General features: G+C 43.2%; 1 protein-coding gene across 1 annotated transcript in view; it reads left to right on the top strand.

Annotated features, from left to right (window-relative positions):
- Nucleotides 1–9,730, top strand: part of LOC137421989 (putative histone-lysine N-methyltransferase PRDM6) — a 118,862-nt gene extending 109,132 nt beyond the window's left edge. Inside the window, exons 5-6 of the mRNA XM_078773020.1 lie at nt 2,257–2,381; nt 8,871–9,730. Of these exons, the coding sequence (XP_078629146.1) occupies nt 2,257–2,381; nt 8,871–9,256 (511 nt within the window). The 3' untranslated portion in view covers nt 9,257–9,730. The remainder of the gene's footprint in view (nt 1–2,256; nt 2,382–8,870) is intronic.
- The last annotated feature ends 2,514 nt before the right edge of the window (nt 9,731–12,244 follow it).

Genomic DNA, 12,244 nt, shown 5'->3' with positions numbered 1-12,244 from the left:
GAATCAACCTCGCTTCGCTCTTCATAAGCTCATTGACGAGCGTGAGACATGGATTCCAGAGGCTTTTGCAGGCCTGCGAGGGCCGTGTGTGTGTGGGGGGTGGACGAGGTGATTGGCCTTTTGGATTCTTCAACGAACTTTAGGTTTGAACTGCGAGTCGATAAGAACCCAGGATGGAGCATTTCAGCTTCAAGATTTTCTTACTTTGTTTACTTCAGTGCCAATGACCTCTGCTGGGGTAAATCTAAACGAGGCAGACACAAAACAGCGTTTCAAGAAGAGCAGATGAGCTGCACGAACTGGGACGTCTCCTCAAGCATTCCATTCGATACTGAACTGTTCGTGTTGCCATTTCTTTTCCCATGGACGGTCACGTAAATCAACGACGGTCAAAAAATAAATAAATGAGTAAAGGCTTTCCATCTCCAAGTCAAGTCCAAGTTTTAGGAAAACCTCCTGGGATTCCTCAGGTGTTTCACCAAACGGCAATATTGACCACTTGATCCCTCAAATTAACACGTCGTTATTGTATTGGCTAATCGTTTGTAACATCGTCAGATAATTCATTTTCTTTGAGGATTTCCAAAGCCAACTGAAGCATGCAATGAGGTTTTCTCTGCAGCGCACTCCATGAACCCACGACGCGCTCGATAAGCAGCTCTGAGAATCGGTAGGAGCAACTACGATTCGATATGTGGCCGTGAAATTGGCGATATGTGGCTTAACCCAAACGCAAACCCTTATCCTAACCCTAACCCTAACCCTAACAACAACCCTAACCCTAATCCTAACAGCTCTGAGAGTCGGTAGGAGCAACTACGATTCGATATGTGGCCGTTAAATTGGCGATATGTGGCTTAACCCAAACGCAAACCCTTATCCTAACCCTAACCCTAACCCTAACAACAACCCTAACCCTAATCCTAACAGCTCTGAGAGTCGGTAGGAGCAACTACGATTCGATATGTGGCCGTGAAATTGGCGATATGTGGCTTAACCCTAATGCAAACCCCAACCCTAACCCTAACCCTAACCCTAACGCTAACCCTAACAACAACCCTAACCCTAACAACTACTGACCGAATTCCAAAGCGGTCGAGCTGACCACCTCTGCTCATTCGTACTCTTCCTGGTCTATATAACCGCAATGTGGCCAATGGGGCCCTTGAGCGGTGAACCGACGATGAAAGATGAGCCAATATCAGGTTTTAGACCTGGAAGGCGATTGTTTTGGTGGTTGGAAATTCTTTGGCCTACGACTCTGTATTGATGTGAACGCGTGCATATTTGACCTGCATTTGATTGCACATTTGCCAAATCTTCGAGTTAGAGCTTTGACACTGATGCATTGCACCTGTAGATTATACCAGGAATTTAGAATTCGGAAGAGTGCTGGCACAAAATGGTCGACGCTTTTTGAAAGGTACGCACCTCTAAGCTGCCTATCCTGGGTTTGAATCCCGACCCGGCTATAAACTGCCACCCAGGGGTTTCACAGGCAGGGTTATTCATCAAGGTGTGTGCCGTCTCTAGGTGGACGTTAAACCGGGCGTCCCGTCTGCCGGAATTAGTTGGTGGACGTTAAAGATCCCACGGTGTCCTCTGCGAAGATAACAAAATTAACAAACTACAAATTCCTGCCATAACTACTGTTGGGAAGGCAAGGACAACTTCCACCCTGTATACTCCTTGCCAAGAAACTGCTTCGGCAGCATCGGCGCTCTGTATTCAGAATCATCAGAATCAGAATTGCTTTGGTTAATAATTCTGATGGATGAAAAAAAACACCTTTGGAGGCCATTTTCCCCCGCAGAGCAGGGGTTGGCCTTTTTCGTGCACCGTGGTCCCATTTTTTTGGAGCAATGTTTTACGGGCAGATGCCCTTCCTGCCACCAACCCTGTTAGTCGCCTCTTGCGACACACAGGGAATTACCAGTGAACAGGTACTCAATTTGCGGACCTCGGAAGGATGACAGGCTGAGTCAACCACCCTGGTGTTAATTCAGCGATCGACCGGGATTCGACCCCAGGATCCTAGGATCCCAAGCCGGCACCCAAACCGCTAAGCCAACACTAGGCTAATTCGGGTGGATGAAGTGGCTCATTGTGGGTAAAGTAGCTGGAGGTGCGCACCGTCCCAATGTACCGTACATACAAAGCCGCACACATCGAGCGGTTGTTTGGAAAAGCTCAATTAAAAACTTAACTGAAGGGTCTCATGTTTATGGAGCGTTTCCTTCCATGCGGCCTGGTCAGGTCATGCGTGTTCTACCGGGTCTGTCTGGACATCCCGCGGGGCTCGGAGCTTCTGGTGTGGTACGACGACGGTTACACGTCCTTCCTGGGAATTCCCATTCATTACACTCCGCAGGACAGTCGCAGTGAGTTTGGAAGGGAGGTGGGTTTCAAGGGGGAAAATGAGGGTGACATTTGGAGGTGTCGTTTGCATTGAGTACAGAAGGTTTTGAGAATGACAGTGCAGAAATTGATGAGAGTTCTGATAGCTCATCTTATCTTTAGCTGCGACACCGAAAGAGGACAGAGGTTACGTTTTCACCCCTGTCTGTCTGTCTGTCTATCTGTGAACAAGATATTGCAAAACTTGTGGACTGATATTGCTGAAATTTGGTGGACAGGTTGGGTGTGTGACAAGGTCAAATTGATTAGATTTTAGTGAAGATCCGGATCCAAGAAATTTTAAGCGATTCTTCACCATTGAGAGATAGGGCCAAAACGATACATAGCAGGATATCTCAAAAAGTTACGGGCAGATTTGGACGAAGCTTGGTGGACAGGTTGGGTGTATGTCAAGGACGATTCGATTCGATTTTGGTGAAGATCTGAATATGGATTCGGATATGAGAATTATTTAATTTTATGTGATTCTTCACCATTGGGAGATGGGGCCAAAATCGATACATAGCAGGATATATCAAAAAGTTACCGACAAATTCGGACGAAACTTGTTGGATAGGTTGGGTGTCTGACCAGGACGATTCGATTCGATTTTGGTGAAGATCTGAATATGGATTCGGATATGAGAATTATTTAATTTTGTGTGATTCTTCACCATTGGGAGATTGGGCCAAAAACGATACAGAGTAGGATATCTCAAAAAGTTACGGACAAATTCTGACGAAACTTGTTGGACAGGTTGGGTGTCTGACAAGGACGATTCGATTCGATTTTGGTGAAGATCTGAATATGGATTCGGATATGAGAATTATATAATTTTATGTGATTCTTCACCATTGGGAGATAGGGCCAAAAACGATACATCGTAGGATATCTCAAAAAGTTACGGACAAATTCGGACGAATCTTGGTGGACAGGTTGGGTGTCTGACAAGGACGATTCGATTCGATTTTGGTGAAGATCTGAGTATGGATTCGGATATGGGAGTTGTTTAATTTTATGTGATTCTTCACCATTGAGTATGGATTCGGATATGGGAGTTGTTTAATTTTATGTGATTCTTCACCATTGAGTATGGATTCGGATATGGGAGTTGTTTAATTTTATGTGATTCTTCACCATTGAGTATGGATTCGGATATGGGAGTTGTTTAATTTTATGTGATTCTTCACCATTGAGTATGGATTCGGATATGGGAGTTGTTTAATTTTATGTGATTCTTCACCATTGAGAGATAGGGCCAAAAACGATACATAGCAGGATATCTCAAAAAGTTACGGACAGATTCGGACGAAACTTGGTGGACAGGTTGGGTGTCTGACGATAACGATTCGATTCGATTTTGGTGAAGATCTGAAAATGAATTCGTATATGAGAATTATTTAATTTTATATGATTCTTCACCATTGGGGGATAGGGCCAAAAGCAATACATAGCAGGATATCTCAAAAAGTTACGGACAAATTCGGACGAAACTTGTTGGACAGGTTGGGTGTCTGACAAGGACGATTCGATTCGATTTTGGTGAAGATCTGAATGTGGATTCGGATTTGAGAATTATTTAATTGTATGTGATTCTTCACCATTGGGAGATAGGGCCAAAAACGATACATAGTAGGATATCTCAAAATGTTACGGACAGATTCGGACGAAACTTTTTGGACAGGTTGGGTGTCTGACAAGGACGATTCGATTCGATTTTGGTGAAGATCTGAATATGGATTCGGATATGAGAATTATTTAATTTTATGTGATTCTTCACCATTGGGAGATAGGGCCAAAAACGATACATAGTAGGATATCTCAAAAAGTTACGGACAGATTCGGACGAAACCTTTTGGACAGGTTGGGTGTCTGGCAAGGACGATTCGATTCGATTTTGGTGAAGATCTGAATATGGATTCGGATATGAGAATTATTTAATTTTATGTGATTCTTCACCATTGGGAGATATGGCCAAAAACGATACATAGTAGGATATCTCAAAAAGTTACGGACAGATTCGGACGAAACGTGTTGGACAGGTTGGGTGTCTGACAAGGACGATCCGATTCGATTTTGGTGAAGATCTGAATGTGGATTCGGATATGAGAATTATTTAATTTTATGTGATTCTTCACCATTGGGAGATATGGCCAAAAACGATACATAGTAGGATATCTCAAAAAGTTACGGACAGATTCGGACGAAACGTGTTGGACAGGTTGGGTGTTCCGATTCGATTTTGGTGAAGATCTGGATCCGATGATTTTAAAGTGACTTTTCAACATTGGTAGATGGGGCCAAAAATTGATATATAACATAATATTTCAAAATGTTGTGGACGGATCATGACAAAACTTGGTGGGTGAGTTGGTTAGGTGGCAAGAACAAGCCGATTATATTTTTGTTCAGGTCCGGATCCAGATCCGGGCTATCAGTGGATGTAATCCGGCCTACCAGTTGAACTTTGTAATGGTAGTTTAACCCCTTCATTTCCTGATGACGTGTGTTCCTAAAATACATCTATGGCTGGCATAATGTGTGCTTCCTATGTGTGCTTCCTACCCACCATGGCTTATTGACTTATGGTGGGTAATTTATCTTGATAATCATGAATTCTGCTTGTAATGTACCATAGTACTAGTGTAGTAGCTTATACATACGTGCGACAGAGCGGTGAAGGAGTCAAACTCCAGAGAAGATGATTTTCATTTGGACCGCTGTTTAATCGCTTACTTTTTATGGTGTCAGATAAGCCAAAGATTTTTTTTTTTTCCCTGCACATGTGTGTTGTACATAATGGGGAGGGAATGGGGATGAAAATGTACATGGGAATTGTAAATTGATTTAGTGGAAGTTAAATTCGAGAAAATAAAATCAGCACTTTTAGAGGTTGCACAGCTTTTAAAATGTGAAATACAAGGATCGAAAACAATTATTCTTCAAATTTACGAAGGGAGTTAGGAATCAGATCTTCTTCTTCTTTCATATTCACAACAAGGCTGCAGGGTAGCATCATTGGTTGAGGGCGTGGCTGTGCCGCTGATGCAGTGCCCCCTTTAGGTTAGGACAGGGATTTGGAATTTGCTTGTGGTGCCGGTAATTGATGACGGACTGGTCTTAATCCATATAGGATCAGGTACGGTGACTACATGGACTTTACCTTTCCTCCGTGGGATGGAGTTACTGGATGAACATTGTAAAGGTGCATCGCTGACATCTCGCAAATAAGCTGTGGCAAAAGACTGCACTACCTTCTCATTGCAGAAACCTCTACCTTTTGTCTGAACTGTCATTCCCATGCGTAGCAGGAGACAGGGTTTTGCAACCACTCTTTGTGTGTGTGTGTGTGTGTGTGTGTGTGTGTGTGTGTGTGTGTGTGTTTCATAACGTTTTTAACCATTTGAGCTAATGTCACCAAATTTTCACCAAACGTTTTATTATGATAGTATGGAGAAGACGAATTCAAACTTTTGCCAAAAGGTCAAAAGGTTAAAAGTCAGTGTCACCTAAAATCATCAATTTTCATCCAATTGACCTGATATTTAAATTTACCATTTGAATTTTGTCATTTGAGTGAGTTACCATCATCGCAGGAGATTCCAATGATGCTGAAAGCTTTGGTTTCAACAGCGTGAAGCCGAGCTAGGTGTGAGGCAGGATCACCGGCCCAGAGGGGAGAGCAGTATTCCATTGAGCTGCGGATGAAAGCCTTGTACAGTCACGTGAAAAAGTAAGTACACCCCATGTAAAGTTTTGACTTTTTCAACATATTTCAACACACAGCTATTTGATCTTCATTTCAACAATATTGATAGATAAAGGTGATATAATATAACAAATATCATGAAACATTTACATTTTGTAGTCCATTGTATAATTTAAATAAACATAAATGCAAATTTCGCATGTGGAAAAAGTAAGAACACCCTTGGCTCTAATAGGTGTTATTGCCCCCTTTGGCAGAAACAACCTCAAGTCAGCGTTTCTTATAACTGTCTACCAGTCTTTGACATCGACTGCGAGAAATTTTTTCCCACTCCTCCATGCAGAATTATTTCAGCTGTGCGATGTTTGAGGGGTTTCTTGCATGCACAGCTCGTTTCAAATCCCCCCACAACATCTCGATGGGATTTAGATCTGGGCTTTGACTTGGCCATTCCAGAACCCTCCATTTCTTTCTTTTCAGCCATTCCTTTGTGGATTTACCGGTATGTTTAGGGTCATTGTCATGTTGCAAGGTCCACCTTTGGTTGAGCTTCAACTCTCCGACAGATGGCCTCACATTATCCTCAAGCACCCTCTGGTACAATGAAGAATTCATAGTGGATTCTATGATGGTGAGCTGCCCAGGCCCTGGTGCAGCAAAGCTGCCCCAAACCAAACCATTTCCACCACCATGCTTTACAGTTGGTATCAGGTTCTTGTGGTGAAAGGCTGTCCTTGGTTTTCGCCAAACATGTCTTCTGGTACTGTGGCCAAATAGCTCTACCTTTGACTCATCTGTCTCGAGCACTTTGTTCCAGAAGTGCTGGTCTTTGCCTAGGTGTTCATTGGCAAACTTTAGTCTTGCCCTGATGTTCTTTCTGGACAGCAAATGTTTCCTCCTGGCACACCTCCCATGTAGATCAAATTTGTGCAGCTTCTTTCTAATGGTAGACTCGTGCACTTTGACATCAACAGTGGCAAGAACTACATGTAGGTCCCGTGATGACATTCTGGGGTTCTTCGAGACTTCTTTCAGCATCTTGCAGTCTGCTCTCGGGCTGAACTTGCTGGGGCGGCCTGGCCTGAACAAGTTGGCACTTGTCGATGATCTTCCGGACAGGCGAATGATTGATTTCAAATTGTTTGGAGATCTTTTTAAATTCCTTCCCAGATTCGTAGGCATCTATAACCTTCTTTCTGAAGGCCTCAGAGAGCTCTTTTGATCTCGGCATTGTGACGACGCACACTTCAACAACAAAGAGCAAACCAAACGAAATGTCTGAGGTTTAAATAAGACAGGTTCCTCCAAGATCCTCTCTAACGATGTTCTAATCATTTGCACCTGAGCTGGTGCACCTGATTCTAATTTTAGGTATTTGAAGTAGTGATAAATGTAGGGGTGTACTTACTTTTTCCACATGCGAAATTTGCATTTATGTTTATTTAAATTATACAATGGACTACAAAATGTAAATGTTTCATGATATTTGTTATATTATATCCCTTTTATCTGTCAATATTGTTGAAATGAAGATCAAATAGCTGAATGTTGAAATATGTTGAAAAAGTCAAAACTTTACATGGGGTGTACTTACTTTTTCATGTGACTGTATGTGGTGAGGAGCTCAGGTGTGCCAAGGAAGGACTTCGCACGACGGAGGATGCCCAGTCGGTGACTGGCTTTGGAGGCCAGATTGGAAATGTGGTTTTCCGAGGGAAGATCATGGCAGATAGTGAGATCCAAAAGCTTGAGTGACAGAACTTCTTGGAGAGGATTATGCAGAAAGTAGATGGGAGGGTTGTGCAGATGGTCTTTTCGGAGAGACATAGTAAGAGTGTGAGATTTGTCAGGATTGAAAGACATGTTCCACTTGTTTGACCAGTCTGTGATTTTGTCCAGGCCTGCAGAGAGTGAGGAGGCTGCAGACTGCCGATCTGAGGGATGAGGAATGGAGCGGCAGAGAGCGGAGTCATCAGCAAAGAGATAGAGAGGATTTCCCAGAGAGTCGGAGAGCTCATTGATGAAGACCAGAAAAAGCACAGGGCCCAGAACATTGCCCGAGGGAACTCCAGCCTGAACAGGAAGAGGAGATGAGAGAAATCCATTCAGGGCCACACGTTGACTACGACCAGAGAGGAAGTTCACCAGCAATGCGTGGAGATTTCCATGGATACCATAGGAGGAGAGTTTGGTGAGCAGAGCTGTGCCAGACCGTATCGAAGGCACGTGATATTTGATATTTTATGCAACCTTGATATTTGACCTTTGATCTAAAAAAAACAATCGGCTTATAGCTTTTGATTGGTAAACCAAATTCAGTGACCCAATATGCAAATTTCTAAAATTTCACGTCTATTGAATGAAAGTTGGTGATTAAATGTGACGAAGACCTTTGACCTTTTGACCAAGTTATTAATTTGTCTTCTCCATATTTTCATCGTAAAGCTTTGTTGAACAGTTGATGACAAAACTCAATTGGAAAAAAAAATGTTATGGCCCAGTCACACAGAAGTGAGTGCAAAACCCCGTCTCCTGCTGTGCGGGGGACAGGCTGACAAGCAGTTTAATGGGAGATTCCTCGCTACAATAACCGTCACTTCTAGTGAGATCTGAAGAATTCCTTCAGCTTATACACTGCCTGCCCGATAGGATGACCATCCAAATATCAGTTGAAAAACGTGACTCAAACTGACACAATATGGACAACCAGGAAGATTAAACTCATGAAACCATAACAACAACATCTCTTCTTTTTCACCCACAGCCAATGCCCCAACCACCGTTATGGAAATGGTGTCTCAACTAGAAGTTCCATTTGGCAAGTCCTGTCGGCTTCCTCCTCCAGCTGTCCATCGACCTAGCGCCGGTACTACACGTGGTATTCTCTCTGGTGATCATGGGAGTGCCAGCTTCAACGGTGGAGCTGGAGTTGCCCACGCTGGTGGGAGTAGCTTGGGTATTGGTGGAGGAGTCGGTGGTGGTGGAAGTGGAGGTGGGCAGAAGGTGTTAGCAAGTCCGACATCCACCAGCCAGCTTGGGGTAGAGTTTAGTGATTGGCATCTGTGGAAATGTGGACAATGCTTCAAGTCCTTCACGCAGCGCATCCTCCTCCAGATGCATGTGTGTCCACAGAACCCAGACAGGTATTGAGGGGCGGGGTCACCAAGGTGTGTTAAAACTAACCCGGGTTGCAGAATCTTGTAAAAAGGCCGATTTCAAATTTGCCATTTAAGATTTTTTTTTTGGTAAAACCTAGTATAAAGTAGTAAATTGCAATGTGATATTAGAGCTAATATATCATTGGAGGTTTATCATTCATAGAGCCTTCACTGGTTGTGAAAACCAGGAAGAGCGCTTATTAGGTGAGATGGTTGCTCAGTACAAACCTAATGGACCACTCTTGCGGAAGATATTGCAGTAATTTTTAGCTTATCCGGTGATATAAGGAAAGCTGGATTAATTAATTCTCTGAAGGGCAATACGCTCCTCGATACTACACCCCTTGCTCCTATTGTGCCAATCATTCGTTTTAGTCTGATCCAATTCAACAGAAAAAGAAACTCATTAACTAGACCGAGAAAATACAAGCATGGTAATAGATTCGCTAGAGAGTTGAACTTCCTCAAAAAAAAAAAAATCAATTCTGTCTTTTAAATTCAACAAATTTCAAAAAATGATAATTACTAGATCTGATTACTTTGGATTTTTTTCAGTTTACCTCCATTAAGTGTAGCAAGTGCTTTTCCGTTAATACCAATTAATTTCGAAATGGGCCGGCAGGGCTTGTCCACGATTGGCTGTGAAACGAATGTGACGTCATGTCTGAGTTCTGCATCAAATCTTGGACAAGAGAAAGCAAACTCCACATAAATTACTGGGAAATTCACCGTAGTTGCATTTTTAGTCCAAAATGTTAGTCTGATGGACCGATCCATGAATTTCTGGTCTGCCCGACAGGGGCCACAATTTCAAAGTGGGATGGCCATTAGAAACAGTGTACGAAGCTTTTGAAATCCAACTGACTTATTTCATCGGAACCTTTTCATCGTCTTGCCTTTTCGAAACATTCTTAGATATTGGGGAATGAAGATGAGTAAACGAGTTTGCTTAGCTGAGAATAAGAAGTAAACGAGTTTTCACCTATGTCTGTTTGTTTGTTTGTTTGTTTGTTTGTGAACATGATATCTCAAAAACTCGTGGACGGATTCAGACGAAATTTGGTGGACAGGTTGGGGATGTGACAAGGACGAAATGATTTGATTTTGGTGAAGATCTGGATCCGCATCTGAATATGAGGATTTTAAAAGTTAATCTTCACCATTGAGAAATGGGGCTAAAACCGATATATAGTACGATATCTCAAAAAGTTGTGGGTAGATTCAGACAAAACTTGGTGGACAGTTGTGTTTGTGACAAGGACGAATCAATTTGATTTTGGTGAAGATCCGAATATGGATCCGGATCAAAGAATTATTTAATTTTCAAGTGATTCTTCACCATAGAGATATAGAGCCAAAAGTGATACATAGCATGATATTTCTAAAATTTGTGGACATCTTATGACAAAACTTGGTGGATGAGTTGGTTTGGCGACAAGAACAAGCCGATTCGATTTCGGTTCAGGTCCGAATCGAGATCCGGCCTATCGGTTGGATACAAAACATAGACTGTTCAGCCTGGCGGAGGAATGCTCTCTACCGAGTGCCGTTGTAGTACTTGCATGTAACCCCACAGGCCCAATGACTACTCTCAGCAATGTTACCATGAGAGGTAATCTGTCTTGGTGGGATATGACATCACAGAAACTCAGAAACTATACTTAGTTGATTTCGAGTTTAACTATCTGTAGGTTGGTTACAGCGGCCTTCCGTAGGTGGTTCAAATTTGACGTGGACTTTTGTTTATGAAAGGCAAAGTACTTGTATGACAATTGATAAAACCATTTTTCATGGAATTTGTGTTTTTAGCGTTGTAAGCAACATGTATGATCACGTGCTTCGTATTCCAAAAATCAAGTTGGCAGCAAGTGAGAGAACATAGGGTGGACCAGCAAAATGGAACCACCTTAAGAGGCCATTTTTCCCTGCGGAGCAGGGGTTGGACTTTTTTTGGGCACCGTGGTCCCCTTTTTTTGGAGCAATGTTTTATAGCCAGATGCCCTTCCTGCCGCCAACCCTGTTTGTCGCCTCTTGTGACACACAGGGAATTACCAGTGAGCTGGTACTCAATTTGCTGAACTCGGAAGGATGACAGGCTGAGTCAACCCCCCCAGCGAACGACCGGGATTCGAACCCAGGATCCTAGGATCCCAAGCCGCACCCTAACCACTAAGCCAACACCAGGCGGTGGACCAGCAAAATAAATGATGAAATTTATGATCAACAAAAACATCAGGCCTGTTAAAATCTACAGACGATTGGTGATGATTGCTTCTCAAGATTATGTACAAACTTAGTTATATATAGATATAAACGAGATTTCAGGTCTAATTTGAACCATTGAATATGGAAAGGCATTGAAAATAGAGGCAATTGAGTTTAATTTTGGGAAAAGCGATAAAGTTACAGGTGCTGCGTACAGAAAGTTTGGATCGTTAGACATCGTGTGTCCTTGAACGGCTTGACAAATCAAGTGCAAGGCCCTTTACCTCGCCCCCATGCTTCTCTCCCCCACTACTGTGCGTGTTCTGGGCCCGGTGGCGGGCCGCGTAGGCCGTACCAATGCGGCCATTGTGCGCAGTCCTTCTCGCAGCCGTCCGAGCTGCGCAACCACGTGGTCACTCACTCCAGTGATCGCCCGTTCAAGTGTGGATACTGCGGCCGGGCCTTCGCTGGCGCCACCACGCTCAACAACCACATCCGTACGCACACTGGCGAGAAGCCATTCAAGTGAGAACTCGTATGTTTCTGGCACTGCCATTCCTTTACTCGTGCCCTTCGTCTCCTTTGCACATTGACATTTACGCACTGATCACATTGATTATGGGACCATTTTGTTCAGTCTGGCAATTATAGCTTCCTTGCTGAGCCATTACTCCCCAGCATGTAAAATGTTCTTCCTCATTGTCATCCTGATACATGTTCCACTGCTGTTCTATAAAACTTCCTCATGGCATCAATCTCACACCTGTTAACCGTT

The sequence above is a fragment of the Myxine glutinosa genome, chromosome 2, assembly GCF_964187855.1.
Source record: "Myxine glutinosa chromosome 2, kmMyxGlut1.1, whole genome shotgun sequence".
NCBI lineage: Eukaryota > Metazoa > Chordata > Myxini > Myxiniformes > Myxinidae > Myxine > Myxine glutinosa.
This window is presented reverse-complemented; position numbering and strand designations above follow the sequence as displayed.